At 39.1% G+C, this 20,074-nt stretch overlaps 1 protein-coding gene across 7 annotated transcripts in view; it reads right to left on the minus strand.

Moving 5' to 3' along the window:
* The window catches only part of LOC450461 (putative inactive neutral ceramidase B), a 96,316-nt gene that overhangs the window by 44,466 nt on the left and 31,776 nt on the right, over window positions 1-20,074 (minus strand). For all 7 annotated transcript variants that reach the window (XR_010146888.1, XM_054659598.2, XM_009458463.4 and 4 more), the window contains 5 exons: window positions 17,919-18,151; window positions 15,898-16,047; window positions 8,578-8,754; window positions 7,115-7,242; window positions 5,878-5,955 (listed from right to left, as the gene is read on the minus strand). Coding sequence is in view for 6 of the 7 variants with exons in the window: in XM_054659598.2 (XP_054515573.2) it covers window positions 5,878-5,955; window positions 7,115-7,242; window positions 8,578-8,754; window positions 15,898-16,047; window positions 17,919-18,151 (766 nt within the window). In the remaining variant the exon portion in view is untranslated. The remainder of the gene's footprint in view (window positions 1-5,877; window positions 5,956-7,114; window positions 7,243-8,577; window positions 8,755-15,897; window positions 16,048-17,918; window positions 18,152-20,074) is intronic.

Raw genomic sequence — 20,074 nt, forward strand, 5'->3', positions numbered from 1 at the left:
CACTGCAAAAACAAACAGATACTTGATGGTCTCAGTACACGGAGATAACATTGTTAATATTTTTATAGTATTTTAAAGCTTCTAGTGCACAGTGAGTGAAACCAAGTGAGCATTCACGTTTACAGAATGAGCTTTTAGTCATGTGTATTTCTTATTATATGTTCCACATGGAAAAATGAACAGAAGCAAATGCACCTGAATATTAACCATGATTGATTCGAGGTAGTATAACTTTAATTTAATTTTTCCTTCCTTTCTACTTTCTTTATTTTTCAAGTTTTCTATGGTAAGCACACACTATTTTTATACTGAAAAAAAACTTAGAAAAAAATAATAATCTCCCAGATTTTTTTCAGGTTAAGTAAGAACTTTCCAGAAATCTAACAATCAAGTTGTCCAATATCTCCAGCCAACTATTTTTTTATGGCTTTGGTTTCTAAACTTGGGACAATTTAAACTACACAAGGCTGATCAATCTTTGTTATCAGTCAACAGTCACCATCTTGGTCATCTAAAAGCCCTTTTAGGCACCTTCACCTACAGGGCAGGGGAGAGGGGTGAACCTGACCCAGGATGAAAGCTCACTTCACAACCATGACCAAGCTCCACTGAAGAAGAATACAGGCAAACAGAAAGTAAAGTTAGAGCAGGAAGACAGCATCAAGCTTCACAACATGGAGCGGAACAAGAAAAAGAGGTTCAGTGAAAGATACAGAAAAAGAAAGCAGGGGCCAAGCACAGTGGCTCAGGCCTGTGATCCCAACACTCTGAAAGGTCAAGGTGGGAGGATCCCTTGAGGCCAGGAGTTCAAGACCAGTCTAGGCAACATAGCAAGACCCTGTCTCTATTTATTTTTTAAATAAAAGCAATAAATAAAATAAACAGAAAGGAAGGCTTTATAAATCAGAATTCATGCTAATGATAGAGAAGGCATTTAGGAAGACAAAGACAAGACGAGATGAAGAAAAGAGAACAAGAATGGTTTGGTAGAGGGCAGTCACTAAGGTTTCAGCATTTGCAATTTGAGTGGGGTTAAGTGGATGGAGGGGAGAGTATAGAGTCAGAATAGAGAAAACCATAGAGAATAAACAGTCAGACATTATAATTCAAGAAAAATAATTCAATTATTCTGTGTCAATTAAAAACAAAACAGTTTTATGTAAAAAAAGTTTTTAAATAAAGAAGTCATAGTCATAGATGATAGAGAAGATTTATATATATACTGCAACTGAGTTCTGTAAGTCAACACCATTTGAATAAATGAGTGTAATAGCACAAATAGGATTTTTTTAACTTTTTACACAAATGATTCAAATAGCTTACACAAATCACTGCCCCTGTCATCTTAAAAATATGCCTTTAAAGGGCTCCCTTACAAGACCACTGACTATAAGAATAAAAGGGTTTGCAATACATAAATAGAAGGCAGTGGAGAGGAGAGGAGAAGAGAAGAGAGGAGAGGAAGAAGACGAGGAGGAGGAGAAGGGGGATGAGGAGCGAGGAGGAGGAAGAAGAAAAGAAGAGGAAGGAGAAGGAGAAGGAAGGAGCAGAGGAGTCCATGTGACTGCTGCAAATTCAAGGAAGAAAACTCGGCGGAAGAAAAGAGGAAGGCAAAGAGAAGAAAAGCAAGACAAAGCCTTTTCAGTTGCAGCATCCTTGAAGAAATAAGTCGGCCTCCTCACCTGTCTCAGAGCTGCCTTCATAAGTGTAGCTATGTGAGTAGTAGCTCTTCCACTGACCACAGCTACCACTCAGATTATCTGCACTTGTGACTTTCTTTTTGATGTAGACATTTGAAACCTGTTTTGCTTTCTCCCTTCATGTTTTCTTCACACACATAGCGTCTTATTGCATCCGAGACTCTCAAGGTTCTGTTTATTCTCCTCTATTGGATGACAGACTCTTTGAAGTACCTTACAGAGTCTCCCAAAGTGAATTTTGTAAATGTTACACAGCTTATATTTTAATTCACCATTCAGAACATCCACAACATGTTCTCCATGTCTGGAGAAAAAAAAAAACATTGAATGCTTTCGTGTAAGGGGAAAAAGGCACAAAGATAGCAATATTTTTCTGACATAGAATTTTCTAACATAGATTTTTCTGACATAGAGCAACTAGAGCAAATGGTGGCTTCACAATTGTAGAGGGCTTAATGGTTCATGGAATAGTTTCAGGAACATAATTTTATTTCATTCCTCAAGTCTACACTCTTCCCAATCCTTCGACAGCCCCAAATCCCAACCCAAGTTTGAAACACTTTAATGAGTTTTCATTCCTCTTGGTATAGAAAAACAAATTCTTCGTCATGCCATCTAATCTCTATTTCTTACTTTGTCTTGCAACACCCTGCCCTGTTGACCTCTGCACTCCAGCCACACACACCTTTTACCAGTTCTTCAAATGCTTCCCCATTTGTGTTAAATGTTCTTTTCCAATCCCCCCATTTTGCCAGTTAATTCCTACTCCAGTTTCCAGCTCCCATTGCTGTCACTTCCTCAGGGAAACCTTTCCCAATCTCTCTGACAAGGTCAAATTCCTTTAAGAAAGTTCTACACACCTGCCTTTCTTAGCACTGAGCCCAATTATAATTTTACATGTATTGTATGCCTATCTGTATGCCTTCTGTCTCCCTCAGTAGACTGAAGTCCTATAAGGGCAGCAACTCCATCTATATTTGTTCATCAGTGTATCCCATAATAATCTCTGTGTGGAGAGAAGATATGATAGCCACATTTGAAAATACGGCAACTGAGTCTCAGAGAGTTTAATGGATTCATTCCAGTAGCACAAACATGGGTACTAGATTCCTTATTTCAAGGCCAGGGAATACATCATTCCAAGGAAGTATTGCGTGGCTCATAGTAGGTCCCTAGTGCAGACTTGCTGAATGAAAAACTGAAAACAAAAATGAGAGTAAGAAGGAATGAATTATGAACTCAAATATGGTTTTCATTGTGAAGAAGATAGTCTTGGCTGTGATGATGGGCAGGTCACATCACCTTTCTAGGCCCTTGTTCCTCTGCTGAAGGTTGAACTAGGTCATCTCCATGCTCTGTGATTCTGAGTTGCTGTGCTTCCAAACTCCTCACACCTTGGGATTCTGTCTAACAGCAGGCATCTACATATGGTGGGTGAGTTACTTAGCAGCCCACATTTGACTTTATATTTTGGATCATTTTTAACGTATTCAAAGAGCAATTACACTATGCAACAAGAGGCAATTGCAGGAGCAATTACATCAAAGATAACATACGGCAGCTCAGAAACAATGGAAAGTTATTGCAGGATGTTAAGCACAACAGATGGAAAAGCTTTGCTATAACCTTGACAGTTGACCGAAAGACTTCCAGATACATGATATAATTGTATGTATGGAAGCAAAGAACATCTGGCCAAAATAATAGTATTTTTGAATTTTCTGTTCCAGTTATTAAATGATTCAAAAACTGGCCAGGTGCAGTAGCTCACACCTGTAATCCAAGCACTTTGGAAGGCCGAGGTGGAGGATCACTTGAGGCCAGGAGTTTGAGATCAGTCTGGGCAACAAGCAAGACACCATTTCTACAAAAAATGTTAAAAAATAGCCAGGTGTGGTGGTGAGCACCTGTAGTCCAAGTTACTAAGGAGGCTGAGGCAGGAGGATCACTTGAGCCTAGGAATTTGAGGCAGCAGTGAGCTATGATCACGCCATTGCTCTCCAGCCTAGGCAGCAGAGCAAAAGCTTGTCTCAGGAAAAAAAAAAAAAAAAAAGGTTCAAAAACTACTAAAAGGGAATTGTAAATGGTCTTGGTCCTTCAGCCAAGAGTTAAATAGAAACTATAAAGGCAAGTCTATCTCCTTGTCCCAACAAATTTGGGATACTCAGTGTAACTAGCAGAGATGTATGCTGTTATCCTGCCCTTCTTGTAACTGAATGCCCCACTAAAGTGCTCTAGAATCTGGACCTGTCTTACCTTTCCAGTCCACCTTTTACCAATGCCCTGACCTCACCCACACTCTGGCCTTATGGCTCTGTATTTTTCATGACTCCGTGAGAAATCCCATGACTCCTTGAAGGTCCAGCTCAAATGTCATTTTCTCTTGGAAGCCTTCCACAGTGCTCTCAGGAAAAACTCAGGGCTACCTCCTCCAAACTCCCACAGCATTATTTATGCCCATGGGATAGCACTGCTGGTCATCTGATTCATGTTATGGTTACTTGTCTATATATTTGTCTCTGTCTCTTGCCCCAATCACCCCACCAGCTTGTGAGACCCTTAAAGATAGAAACCTTGCCTTATTCATCATAACATACCCCACTCACACAGTTACATGCCTGACATTTAGAAAGTGTGCTGAGTTAAATGCTAAGGGGCAACTAATCAAGAGGTAAGTTGATTGTAATAGAAGAATAAGTCCTGTTATGTCAGCCCATATAGCAAATTTTATTAGGGAGTTTTTAGTGACTTCACTTTTAACACAAAAGAGGAACTCAAATGCTAAGAATTTCAAGCATTCTAATATGCTGGTAATGGAATTATTCAGAAGAGGTAGAATATGTTTTCTATTCCTTTTTAGCTAAAATGATTAAGCTTTTTTCTATGTCAGGCACAGAACTAGAGTTTTGTATGCATTATCTCATTTAATCCTCAGACAACCCTATGGGGTATTACTATTCCCATTTTCAAATAGGATAGTTAAGGTCTAAGTGAATTAAGTTACTTTCTCCAGGCCACAGGGTTAGTAAGTGGCAGAGGACTGGGACTTGAAGCCAAGTCAACCTTACCTCAAGACCTGAACTTTTTATTACCATGTTGTTCTCCGCCTAGTTTTAGGGCCAACTGTGGTGTGTGAACTGTGAATCATAGTTTTTAATGTTTTTCTTCACCACTTTGTCAATTTTACTGCAAGTTTTATTCGCATAGCATCTTTTACTTAGATATTTTATAATTCTATTTGGCAGACCCTTTATCATCTTTCTAATCATTATTATCAACATTTTAAATACTTACTTTATCCTATGGTATGCACAAAAATGCTTAGGGATGAGAAACAGGAAGACAAGGTAGTCACAGAACTTGTCTAAAGTCACATTGCTAATAAGGACAAGAGCCCAGAGTGAACCCAAGCCATTTGACTGTAGCACCCAGCACTATTTGGTACTTCCCTAGGGCATGTCTGCATCATTTGCAAGTCCATAGGTCAAAGAGTCTGGAACCATGTTACCCACCCAGTCAATTCCTGAGTCAGGCCAGTTGCAGTAACCAAAATCACATATGAATGCAAATTCCTTATTTTCAAGAAAACAAAATCCATGTGTTTTCCTAAATGCTGTCACTCCCAGATAATTGTGCTAAAAGCTGGCCCCACCTGTAATTTTCCCTCACTTGCTTCCTTTAGGTGTTCTCAGTTCTATTTTATCCCTACTTGCCATTGTCCTGCATTGGACTTAATCCTTTTAGGGAAACACAGGTAAATAATCTCAAAGCCATAATCACTTTCCTGGTTGGTTAGATTGTTTTTTCATTTTATTAGGAGATAACTGTTTACCATCATGGAAGTTCCACATATGAGATCTTGATAACATAATAAGTGTTAATGTTTACTGAATTTTTATATCATATGCGAGATGCTGTGCCAAGCTCTTCACCAAGATCTCTCATTTATCTTCCCTGTATTAAATCTGTTTTGTAAGTGCAGAACTAAGCCCTGAGAGACTGAGAACCCTGTACAAGGCCCTTGGCTGGACCCCAGTTGTGTCTGACTCCAGAACCTGGACTCTTAACCACACAACTTATTCTCAGTGTGTGCTGGTACTATTCTAGTCTCTTTTCCCTTCTCTTTAATTAAGAAAAGCTACCCGACAGAATTATTTTTAAAAAGGAAATACAGTACCTGATAAGGCCCAAGTCGTCTCCATTCAAATCTACCATTTTCAAGACTATCATTTCCTTGTCTGTATTTGAAGAATACCTAGTCAGTAAAACAGAAAAGCACAGTCAGTTCTGTGTTAGAGCCTAACCCTCATATAAGATGAACAGTAGCAGCTGACACAAAAACAAAAATGACTCTCAGTAAGTGAGATGTCTTGACAAGCAGTAGTTCTGTGAACTGTATCCAGTACCTCATTTATCAGCTAAGGAAAGGGTATGCAATTGCCATCAAAGTTTGGGGGACTAGGTCAAGCGACTGGAGCTGAAATACACATATTTTTATATAACATACAATATTATATAACATATATGTATTTCTTACAAAAGGGATTTGTCTTTGAAATTTCTACTCATATAAATTTTTAATGAAATCTCTTTAAAAGAGCAGGGAATTTGCAAAATCAAAAGCATTCAAGACCTGCAACTTAAGTGTTCTTTTATGTCTTCTCAAGGGAAATCAGATTACATTTTCTAAAAATCATCTCCTTTGAAAGCTATTTTAAAATATGCAGAAAAATGTTAAATGTCAAGTGGTCAAGTGGAAACAGTGATATTATTTTACAGTGTTAGAGTAACCAAGCACTTCTCTTCTGTTACAAACCTGGTTCATCACTTAAAAAAAGACAAAAAGGCAAAATAATCCTCTCCCTTAGTTTTTCCATTCAAATATGTGGGTTTATTTCTTACTCTTCTGTCCATATTCTTTATCCTTTTATTTTCTCTGTCTTGCCACACTCTTGTGGACTAAGATGATTTATTCTGGATAACACATAATAAAAGAGCTATTCATTAATTTAATAAATATGCATTGTGCACATTTTTATCTCCATTTTACTGATGAAGAAGCTGAGTGACAATAAATTAAGATAAGTAAATCACTAAAGGTCACATTGCTAGAAAGCAATAAAACTAAGCTGAGACCACAGTTGTTCCTGATTTCAAAGCCCAGAGTCCTTCAAACATCCACACTGGCTCCCATAATCAACAAAGTGGAAAGATACATTAATAAATTGGTGTTTGTTTCTACATTCACTTTTTGTTTCTGCTTGTTTTAGATTATAAAGATGTTTTTAAGATATCATAGCTGTAATACTCTCTTGGGACCTCACCATATTCATCAAGTAACAGCCCTGTACTTAGATTTTGTTGCTGTTCCCTAAAGGGAATGAAACGATTTCATTTTGACGATTCCTCCTCACCTTGCTCTCTCTGACTGCGGATTTTGAAGGTAAGAATACGGACTTCTGTTGATCTGCACACCATCCACATTTCCTTTATTGATGAAGATTTTGCCTGGTTTCATATTTGTGTGTGCTATGTCAATGCTCTGAAGGTTAAAAAAGAGGGGGATGTTATAAGCTTAGAAATCCTGGTGGGGACAATAACTTAGTCAATATAAACAGAAGAGCCCTGTGAACAATTTCCTTTGTCTCTAATGTGTCCACATTACGGGATAAAAGCTGGAGAACCACATCGCTGTTGCCAATCTGGAGGTAAACAGAAATGGCTTTCAAGGTTGAGATAAGGGAAATGCCGTGTTATACGGAAGCACGGTACTGATTAATGCCTGAGCTCACAAAAAGTCTCAACTCCTGCTCTCTCAGGACTGCTAAATGAGGTTCAGTTTGTCACTTCAGATAGCCAAAATGGGAGACTTGACTCCTACAACACTAATACAAGTTTTGCTAACATGTAACTGTTTCCACCTCCCTACCCTTGCCATTCTACCACCAAGGCAGAGTTGTTCAAACTTTTTTGACAGTGAACTACAGTGAGAGATACATTTTTCATCATAACTTAATACACATCAACATATGCATCCCAAAACAAAAGTCCACAAAGCAAACTATACCCTGACTGTGTGTCATACACTATATCTTACAATCTATTCTTTAGCATTTTTTATGTAATGTTTTTTGCAATCCATGAAATTGATTTCATAAGCCTTTAATACATTGCAAGCCTCAGTTTGCAAAACATCAATGTAAAGCAATTTCTGCCTATGCCAGCTGGATCTCTGAATTTTGGGGGTGACATTGTAAGAAAAAATAGAGAATAAGCCTGGAATACAATAAAATGAAGCAAAACATTAGCAAGGATCCTATGCAACAAAATAATAAGCTGAAAGACAGAAAAGAGAGGAGTATAAGCTACTGAAACCAGAAACAGGAGAGGAGTTTAAGGGTATTTGTCAGGAGCACCACGGAGGTCTGTATCTATACTAGAGAACTTGAAAAATTGGGATGTGTGTTTATAAGTTGGATTCTCTTTGTACTTTGGGAAATATTTTAAAATTTTAGAATTATTTGTAATTACTTTTGGCTCCTTCATGGGTTTCTCTTTGTGTGACTTTGTGCAAAGAACAGGCCATGTAGTGCCCTCTATAAAGAACCCCAAACCAAAATGTTTTCTGTCTGTTTAAATAACTACATTGGGCTTAGTCCCATAGAAGCCTTCTTTTCCAATCATCCATGCCTCATCCCTAACAGCCCATAGCTCAGAACAAGAAGCTAAGATAGAGTCAGGGAGGAGAAAGAATTGTACATGCTAATACTATGCTCAGACCCAAATCCTATAGGGATTCTTTATATGACATCCAATCACTCCTAAAATACCTGTAAGCAATGGTAAAGAACAGCTGCCTCTGGGGCTCTTTGCCTACCTTCAAGATACCAGTGACCATGTGCTGAAAAGTTTGATTGCTAAATCCTTCACTGGCAATTACAAACACGGTATACTGGAAATATCCTGCAGGACCTGAATGAGTGTGAGTGCCACTCAGGATGACATTATCTCTTCTGTACAGGGAGCCATATTTACTCTGCAGTCTGTTCAGGACCTTCAAGAAAAAAAGTAATTGAACTAAGAAGAGGGATAACATAGGAGCTCAACATGAGAAAAGGCTTTGATGAGTTCAATCACTGATCCATACCAATAACATCTGTATTAGTCCATTCTCATGCTGCTAATAAAGACATACCTAAGACTGAGTAATTTATAATGGAAAGAGGTTTAATTGACTCACAGTTCAGCATGACTGGGGAGGCCTCAGGAAACTTATAATCATGGCAGAAGGGGAAGCAAATATGTCCTTCTTCACATGATGGCAGGAGGGAGAAGTGCAGAGTGAAAGGGGGGAAAGCCCCTTATAAAACCATCAGATCTTGTGAGAACTCACTATCATGAGAACAGCAGCATGGGGGCACCCACCCTCATGATTCAATTACCTCCCATGGTGTCCCTCCCATGACACATGGGGATTATGGTAACTAAAACTCAAGATGAGATTTGGGCGGGGACACAGACAAACTATATTAACACCTCTTTCAAATGGCCCCTCACTGTATGTTTGAGGATATTATCATAGTAATAACAACAAAATAATAATAACAATACCTAACATTTTATAGATTCTTACTATAAGCAAACACAATGCTAGGTATGTTATATATATTATGTATTTTAAAATCTTTATTACAATTTCAAGAGCTACACAGGTATTGTTAAGCCCATTTTTAGCTGAGAACATTGAATTATACAAAAGTTAAATAATTTGCCTATTGATCTAATAAGTAGCAGAGCCAGACTCCAGACCCTCGTCTAACTAGAGAACCAGTACTCTTATTCATTCATCATTCAACAGGTGCTCTAAGCAAAAGAATATATGAGGTTCCTGTCTTGAAGATATTTTTTTTCTAATGAAAGACAAAGACAGTAAGCAAGCAAATAAATATTAAATATTATATCATAGAGTGATAGATGCTATGAAGAAAAACATTGTTGCATAAGGAAAAAGAAAGTAGTGGGTGTTAGTGAGGAAAGATCTTCTAATGAGGGGCTCTCTTTTAGCAGAGGCTTAGATGAAGAAAGCAAGTCGGCTGTGCAATATCTGGGGGAAAAGCAACTCAGGCATAGTGAGCATAAACTGCAAAGGTTTTAAGCTACTCTAGTACCTCATTTCCCAAATGAAGAATTCAGTGTGCCTTGAAACGAACTCTTAGACTTGTTGGTCTAGAGGATGCCATCCACTATGATGCAAGGACACCCTAATAATCCTGTGGAGAAGCCTAAGTGGATAGGAAGCATCCTGTCAGCACTAACTTGCTAGCCATCTGAGTGAGCAACCTTAGAAGTAATTTCTTCCACCTTGGTCAAGCCATCAGACAACTGCGGCCCTAGCCAGCATCTGAGTGCCACATCATGACACAGAAGTGATTATATATGACTTGTTCTAAAACAAGTCAGAATCGTCTAACCAAGCCACTCTGGGAATCCTGACACACAGAAGCCTTGAACAACATTTATTATTGTTGTTTTAAGCCACTAAATTTTTAGGCGATTTGTTGTACAGCAATAGACAACTAATACAAAGAGACTCAGTAAATGTTTAGTGAATGAGTTGATCAATGAACATCCAAATGCATGACTAATGTCTTCATATGGTGCATACACATCAAGAAAACACCAGAGAGAATACTGGTGATGTTGCTGAGTATCTGTTGCTGATTATGCTTTAATAAGCTGCAATCTAAAGTTTGGTATCATTGTGTCTTTTTTGTGAAAGATAATTAAAAAATGACCCAGCAGTATGTAACACAAAGGATAAATGCTTGAAGGGATGGGTACCCCATTTTCCATGATGTGACTATTAGGCATTGCATGCCTGTATCAAAACATCTCATGTACCCCATAACTATATGTACCATGTACACACAAACATTAATTAAAGAAAAAAAAATCCAGCAAAAGTGTCAAACCCAAAGCAATTGTTAGCAATGTTTACCTTGAGTGTGGCATAGACACTCTGATAAGCTGTCTCTCTGGAACATACAATAAAATTAAAAGCCCTCATTTGTATTGTTCACCAATTTCTGTGATGTAAAAACTCCTCATCATGATCAATTTCAAGCTACCAAAAGCTTAACAGCCAGCTCACAATGTTTCTGAATATTTACAAATTGGTTCTTATGAGCTTGTGCAAGCTAGTTCCAGCTCACTGCTGGTAAGTGGGGAGTAGCAGCTTCTGTGCTATGTACTTGATATACATGAAGATAATCATTCAACCTCTTCTATTGCAGGTGAAGATCTACACCATTCTCATTCCAGTCATAACCACCTTGCCTCATTAACCTCTCCTTGTCCCAAAGACTGATTGTTTGGTTACCATGTCCACATAAGCAATTCTATGATGCAAGACAAATACAGAATGGAAGTATAATATAACAAGACTAACATCCTTCTGTATTCCTTCTCTTTGGTCCTAACTCCAGCCCCAATCCCCCACCACTCTCGCATATTATTCCATAATGTAACTACCACACTCATGAAGAAGAAATGTCTATAAAGAGAAGAGAAAATGATCAATGAAGGGACATCATGAAAGCTGAACTAAAGTCAGAAGCTGATGTTCTTAACAATTTGCAGCTAAGACAGGAAGGTAGTAGAGAAAAAGAGCCACAAGTCAACTTTAAAGCTCCCTAACCCCATCCTATTTATTCCTAAAGAACTGTGACATTAGGGCTTTAGAATTAAATGCATTTCTTCATGTCTACTCAAGAATCAAGCCCTTAAGAAGACAGAAATTATGAATCTTGAATTTTAAAACAAGAAAGACTACAAACGGTACACAGGAATTTTATTTTAAACTACAGTCTCTGATATGAAGCCAGACATATGGGACTTCTAGGGCGGAGAAAAAAGAAATACATAAAACCTAGTCATATAACAATGCCAGGAAGATAACCATTAAAAATAACATGTTTCCCAGTTCATGAAAGGAGGGTATTTTAACACAGGACAAAGCAGCTACATTTATGTCTACCGCTCACTTCTGTCTTCAGTTTCTATTCCATTTCGTCTCACTGACACTCTTGGGAGCATGACACAGAAAAACCTAGAAAGTCCTTCTGTTTTTCTGTCATGCCTCACTGCACAGAGATCTTCCATAATCTTCATTCTGTGCTGGAAATTTCATCTATCTTAAAGCTGACACTGAGAACCTACATAGAAGCAGGTGTTATAAATAATATTAATGGCACTTATTTAGCTACATTTATTTTTCACACCTTCCTTTGGGTTAATTTGGGAAAACTAAGTGGGTTCATTTAACAGCCTTCCCACTGGGTCTCAGATTGCACAGGGATGTAAAAATAGGAAGAGATAGAAAAATGGTGCCCACTATTGACTTGATAACACCTACAAAACAACACATTAAACTCCTCCCTACTCTACCCACCAAAGTCTACCTTTTGGTTCTTTTATTTCTGCTAATGACCATACTATTTCCCAATTAGAGCCATCTCATTTTTCAGAAAAGCAGTATAGTATAGTAGAAATGAGCATGAATTCTGACACCAAAACACTTAAGTTTGAATCCCAACTCTGACAGTTCCTAGCTGTGCAACCTTGGATAAGTTACTTGGCCCTCTGCAAACTTGGTTTCTCAATCTGTCAAATGACATAATAATAATACCTCCCTCATAGAGTCGTTTGGAGGAATAAGTACATTAATCCATACAAGGCACTGACAAGAGTTCCAGACTCAGCATGAATATTATGTTAAGTACTGGCTTTTATGTCTATTCATCTCCAAATCTCACATTTAATTTTTTTTTTTTTTTGAGTCAGAGTCTCACTCTGTCACCTATGCTGGAGTGCAGTGGAGTGATCTTGGCTCACTGAAACCTCCACCTCCCAGGTTCAAGCCATTCTCCTGCCTTGGTCTCCCAAGTGGCTGGGACTACAGGCGCCTGCCAGCATGCAACTGATTTTTGTATTTTTAGTAGAGACAGGGTTTCACCATGTTTGCCAGGTTGGTCTCGAACTCCTGACCTCAAGTGATCCACCCGCCTCAGCTTCCCAAAGTGCTGGGATTACAGACGTGAGCCACCACACCCGGCTGACTCACATTTAATTTCCTATCCCACCACCACGTAGTCTCACTGCCACCACATTGGTTTAAGATCTTTGTGCCAGTCTCACGTGATAAAGGGGGAAATTGTTAGGCAAAGTTACAAAAAATAAAAACCCTTCCAGCAACTCCAGCTTCCCTTTCTTGTTCCTTCAGCCTTTTAACATCTTGTAAAACTCCCCTGGGTGAAATCCCTCTGTTTGAAATACCTAGTATGATGATAACTGTTTTCTTAACTGGACCCTCACCAATAAAGCCTCAGTATCACTTTAAAGAATCTGCTAATTTTTGTCCTCACTTCTAGTTCCACTCTATTCCAATCCATATCAAACATCTCTACCTGCTTAATCATCCTAAAACAAAATGGTGTTTACATCACTCCGCCACTCAGAAGATTTCTCAGAGTCCATATCACCCACAGAATTAAAAACAAGCTGGCATCTCAAGGCCCTCTGCAATTATGATAAACATATCTTCCAGATACATCTCCAACTACATGCCTCCATATGTCCTAATAGATCTCCTCTGTTCCCTCATGAAAGAGTCTACATCCCTCCTTTGTGTCTCTCTGTGTTCATTCTGTTTCTTCCATCAGATTTCTCTGCCTTCCCATCCTAACCATTTAAAATTCTGCTCACTCAAGTGTCATTTCCACCACGAAAATGTTTTCCTAATTTGCATTCCTGAATCCCTATTGGTGATCTTAAAAGACCATATGTCCACAAAGTCTCAGATATTTTGCCCTTCAAGAAGTAAAGCTTACTTTTTCACCACTGAGTGTGAGCTGGACTTAGTGACTTGCCTGATGAATAGAACAGGGTGAAAGTAACGGTGTATAACTTCTAAACCTGGGTCATACAATGCACTGTAGCTTCCTCCTTGCTCATTCTCTTGGGTCACTCACTCTGAGGGAATCTAGCTGCTGTGTCGTAAGGATAGGAAGAGTGAGGAACTGAGGCCTTTGGCCAACAGCCACATGAACAAACCATCTTGGAAGTGGACCTTCAAGCCTGGGTCAAGCTTTCAGATGACTCAACCTTTGCCATCACCTTGATTGCCATAGAACCTAAACCAGAGCCACCTAACCAAGACAGAATTCCTGACCCATAGATCATGTGAAATCATAAGTGTTTGTTGTTTTAAGCCACTATAGTTTGGGGTAATTTCCTACTCAGTAATAGACAATTACTATCCCACTGTACCTTCCTTTGGTTAATTATAGCTAACTGTATATTTCTGTGTATCTCTATATTTCATAGTCCTTCCTTCTATCCACCACCTAGAAAATGACCTCATAAGGGAGATGAATTGTGACATATTTAGTTGTGTGTCCCCTGAAGTGACACTAGCAAAGTACCTTACAAAAAGCAAGTGGTCAATGCATTTTTCCTTCTAAGAGTATAGAATAATGTCACTTTTAAGAATGTATCTGCTATAAAGACACTTGCACACATATGTTTATTGTGGCACTATTCACAATAGCAAAGACTTGGATCCAACCCAAATGTCCATTCATGATAGACTAGATAAAGAAAATGTGGCACATATACACCATGGAATACTATACAGCCATAAAAAAGAGTGAGTTCATGTCCTTCGCAGGGACATGGATAAAGCTGGAAACCATCATTCTCAGCAAACTAACACAAGAACAGAAAATCAAACACCACATGTTCTCACTCTTAAGTGGGAGTTGAACAATGAGAACACATGGACACAGGGAGAACGTCACACACTGGGGCCTGTCGGTGGGTGGAGGGCTAGGGGAGGGATAGCATTAGGAGAAACACCTAATGTAGATGACAGGTTGATGGGTCCAGCAAACCACCATGGCACATGTATAGCTATGTAACAAAACTCCACGTTCTGCACATGTACCCCAGAACTTAAAGTATAATAAAAAATAAAAAAAAAAAGAATGTGGACTCTGGGATTAACCATACCTGTGTTCAGAATCCAGCTCTACCATTTGCTAACTGTGTGAAATTTGGAAAGTTACCTACCTTCTCTAAGACTCAGTTTTCTTATCCAGAAAATGGAAATACCAACAAAGCCACCTCACTGTTTTGTGGTAAGTGCAGAAGTGAGGAAAACACTTAATCCCTTTTTCCTCATGTGGGGATGCTTCCCACATGTGATGGGGGAGGCTTCCGCTCTCCTCCCCAAGAGGGAGCAATGTTAAAGTGATGCTTTTAGGCCATCTCATTATCCCTCTCACTGGCCCCTTCACACAGCAGGAGGAGAAAAGTGTTTAATAGGTTAGACTAGTAGAACCTGACATTGCATGATGGACATTTATGGTCATTGTTCTGGTCAATGCTCCAGCCGCTCTTCTTTCTCACATTCATGAATGTTAGCAGACATTAACAGAACACATTCTCTCTTAGTGACCTGATTCCATGCAGAAAATAGTACTGGGTCAGGGCTTAGAAATTGCCTTAGAAAGTTAGAACTGGAAGTTTATCATTCAGTGGCTTGGTTGGTTGCTTGCTCGCTTTCTATCTCTCTCTCTCTCTCCGTCTCCTCCTCCTCCTTTTGTATGGATGTGACAATTTCAAATTTGTACAAAAATAATCAGAATGCTATAATGAATCCCTATGTGCCTATTACCCAGCTTCTATAACTACCAATTCACGGTCAACCTCATTTCAATGTTGTGTTTTAATTCGCATCCGATTCCTCACATGTATTCTCAATTGTCTGAGAACTTGAGGAAGTGCTTAGTGATTAATGGGTGCTCTCCCAACTTCTAACAAGGAGGATTAAATAAGGGAATATATATATAAAAGTCACCTGGCAGATTATAAGCTTTCAACAAAAACATTAGCGTTAATAATGATGATGAGTCATCAGCAGAAGTGAAAGCAAATTTTGACCAAGATAACTTAGACTGAAATAGTGAAGATCATTCTCCTTGTAAGATTATCTGCTATATTGTCCAGAGCGTATAATATTGAAGGTAGTAGAATTTCACTGAATGAGAAACCAAGAGGAATTATTTCCTGTCACATTCACCCACTTTTCCTTAAACCATATCATTTCTTCATTCATTTCTCCTCTCAAATCACTTACCTCCAGCCTGAGCCTTTGGGATACCATGCCTATGTCGATGCTGACAAACACTGTTCGATTGGACCCATCAGGTTCTGCCATGATGAAGGCACGACTGTATAGCCTGGTGAGGATGCCCTGTGCATTCTGGCTGGATTTGCCATAGCCCATCTAAAGAGGAAGAGACCATCAGAGCTGCTCTGTCTCATTCCCCTGCTACTAGAAACCAGGCACAAACATACAATATAGACGACTGCAGAAAAACAAAGAAAAACATCCACATGACATGGTGGCTCTGAGTGAGAGGATATATGTTTTCAAAAATTAAAAAGAAAAAGGAACAAAGAAAGCCAAAAAATATCATAAAAGAGGCTTGAATCCTCTGTGTAGAAAAATGCAAACGCAAAGAATCGATCAGGTTGGCAGAAGCTGTTCCCTGGCTTATGGGCAGGAGGGAGCTGGTGAGGCTTTGGAAATTCTGCTACTAACACTAACACGGGAGATCTTTCTGGCCTTTCTGGTTTTGGCAATGGCTCTTTTTCTCCTGCCTTCTAAGGTACTACAGGAAAAAATATTTCCTCTACTTCCATCCCACATTGCCCAGGAACATTTTAAAGATTGAAGGCTTTCCCATGTTTGTTGTTTAGTGTATGATTTTGTTTTCTGAAGAAAGTGGTATATTTATAATTAAGTATTCTTCACAGAGGGTACCTCGCCCTGGCTTTTACCATAGTATCATTCCTGTCGTGGGTGCAACAGGCTGGTAAATTCCTTTACTGCCCATGACATGGGGTGGTAAAGAAATTTACCAAGACAATCATAGGTAAAGAAAGGCAGATTTATTAGGCAAAGTATGAAAATATGTTGCAAGGGCTCAACGGGCAGCACAGCAGAGAAGGGGCTGTCTGCAAAGAAGCAGGGGCTGGAGGGAAATTGTATAGGGTCACGCTGGAGCAGGACATATGCAGAACAACGTTGTGCTGCTGGGGCTACATGCAGAGTGAGGTATTTGGGAACAAGATGTTGTGGCAGCAGGTTGTCCATGATTAGCCATCTCTCAGAACAATTGTTCTCCCCAACCCTGGGACTCCTGACTTATCAGGACTCTACAACTCCTTAAACCAAATCAGATCACATACACCTATCCCAAGCCACTTCTCTCACCATGTCATAAAATTTACCCATAAAACTACACCCAGGTCTTTAGAATGCCCCCTCTACTGTTTGCATTACCCCTCCTGGGAGTGTTTATTTAGGGTTCACATTCCAGGATCACTTTTCAGAACACATAGTCAAGAATCATACCTGGAAAGTAAAGATTACTTGGAGGGAGGGAGTGAATCCCATCAGACAACTTCATGCTCTGGTTTCCTAGGGAAGCACTGACATAAATGGGTATTTCCATCACATAGCCAAGACTAGCAGTCAATAGGGCCACACCCGACACATAGAAGTTTTATTTGCTTTCACAGTATTAGTCCAACCTAGGTTCCCAGTTTTAGCTAGAGTTGGCTTTATTTTTTAAGTAAGAGATTTGAATCTTCAACTCTTTAATCTGGGGATTTGGGGGCTTCTTTTAAAAAACTGCAAGATAGGGCAGCCCTGAGCCCCCATTTCTTACACGGCAACAATCAGCTAGATCCATATACTTTATTTGTGCTTTTTTTTCCCTCAAAGTTCCCACCATTTCCTACTACCTCCTACCCCCAAACTGAGCATTCACTAGACATTTCTTATGTTACACTGGCCTGGTGATGTCATTTAAGGTACCTGCTCACCCCCTGTAGTATTTGAGTTTGCCATCTCTGCCACTTCTGCTCATGAAAAAAAAAGGCCAATGGATTTTACAGGGGAGTTGTGATTGAATAAAAGTTTTCCTCTTCCTTCAAGTATGAAATTCATAGTGCTAGACAGCAGCAAGGTCAATTAAAAAGCTAGAAGAAGATAATGATGATGTTGTAATAATCAGAAATGAATGCAGGTTGTAAAATAATAAAATTACTTGTTTCACAGTCTCCTTAAGGAGCCCATTGTCTACTTGCCAAATTGATATCTGCTACTTGTCCTGTGCAGTCAGCTCGTCCAACACCAATATGGTAGCCACTGAAGTTCTGAAATAGAGGAGACTCTGGGGTTAAAGTCACTGGAGAAGTTTGAGTGGCTGTGGAGCTCTGGGTGGCTGTGGAATGCTGGGTGACTGTGGAGCGCTGGGTGGCTGTGGAGCCCTGGGTGGCTGGAGGGCTTTGGGTGGTTGAAAAAAAATGGCCTCCTAAATCTAAAACAGAATAAGAGATTTGAGAAACAACATTTCAGCCCTCTTATTTGTCAACATCAATTAGAACACAATATATAGGCTCAGGTTCATAAGGAAAACTATATATTTTCTTATACATAAAAATATATAGACAGAAACAGCTCAAGAACCTGTTTAAAAATAATAATCCTAAACAGGATGAGAGATGTTTCAGACTAACAATCAAGGCCTCTGTCAAATATCCTTCAACTCCTCATCATGAGCCATTCGTTGTCAAACTCACTGCCTTCACTCAACACCCTGCTCTTCTTTTCCAGCTAAACTAAACAGGTGCCAGGTTTACTAAATCCAATATCTGGGGATTGGTTTCTTCCATTTTTTCTATCCAGACTCCTCACTCCTTTCCTCTCCATCTACCAAACTCCACCACCTGCTTCAGAGTTAGTCCATTTCCATCACACCTAGATCCGACTCAACTCCTCACCTGCAGGATGCCACCCCACTGGCTCTACCTTGGCTCTGATCCTCTTTGACCTTCTGAAGACTTATTTTTAATGCAACCTAGATCACTGTATACATGTTGATATAATTTCATCTTAATTATTCTAGTATTTATATATTCATATCTATATGTGTACATATTTATACACATATATACTATATTAATGTATGCATATATATTTATTATACACACACATACAAATATCAAGGGAAGCAGAATGACATATAGGATTTTTGTGAGAAGACAGATGCAGAAACAAACTGCCTGGGTTTGAAACCTGAATCTACCACTTACTAAGTGATCAAATCGCTTAGCCTATTTCACCCCAATGTTCTCAGCTATAAAATGGAGATTATAATAATATCCTGCTTCCTGGGGCTGTTTTGAACAATAACTATGTTCACTAATATTATAAACTTAGAACAATGGCTACTATGTAGCTTTGATTTTCTTTACCTATTTAGACATGTTATATATTCATCATTTTGTTTATTTCCCTTCCTCAGACGATAGTCAGGAGTTGCCAAGGCATCAAATATCAGTGTCACAAGGCATTTGTAGTCAGAAAGTACTTAGGCAAGAGATTTATAGCTGATTCTTTCTGAAATCCTGGAAATTCAGAGCTCAAAAAACTTAGAGACCACCTAACATAATCTCCTCAGTTTTGCAGATGAGAAAACTGAAAGTCAGAAAAGTGACTTAACCAATAGTTAATGGAGAACATATGATGAATCTGGTATGCAATCCAGATCCTCAAACTCAGGATCTGATGCTCTTTTGATCAAATTCTAGATGGAGTTAGAATCCATGTCTTCTCATTCCCAAGCCGAGATTTTCTTGAAGACATCAAATATTGCAAGGAGTGGAGCAGGCACCTTCACTATTGCTTCACTGCTACCAGCATAGGAATGTCATGCCAACTAAAGCCAAACCTAACACATAGCCAAGGGTAAGTTATTTACAATCTCAGGGTCTCCGTTTCCCCAAGTGTAAAATGAAACTAATGTAAACAGTAGGACTAGCATCCACCCTTATAGGATTTTTGTGAGAATTAGATGAGAAAATATTCTAGAATTCTCACTATAGTGCTCAACATAGAAACCATTTAATAAACAGTAACTACTGCCATAAGAATAGTTGCTATAATTAATAATAACCTCCCTGAGTCTCAGCCTCCTGATTTCCTAATTTTAAGAGCTAAAACTGAATAATTATTTTTCTTTTTTTTTTTTTTAAATGGAGTCTCACTCTGTCGCCCAGACTGGAGTGCAGTGGCGTGATCTCAGCTCACTGCAACCTCTGACCCCTGGGTTCAAGCGATTCTCCTGCCTTGCCTCAGCCTCCCGAGTAGCTGGGATTACAGGCGTGCACCACCACAAACAGCTATTTTTTTTTTTTTAATTTTTAGCAGAGACAGGGTTTTGCCACATTGGCCAGGCTGG

The sequence above is a fragment of the Pan troglodytes genome, chromosome 8 (genome assembly GCF_028858775.2).
Source record: "Pan troglodytes isolate AG18354 chromosome 8, NHGRI_mPanTro3-v2.0_pri, whole genome shotgun sequence".
In the NCBI taxonomy this organism is placed as follows: domain Eukaryota; kingdom Metazoa; phylum Chordata; class Mammalia; order Primates; family Hominidae; genus Pan; species Pan troglodytes.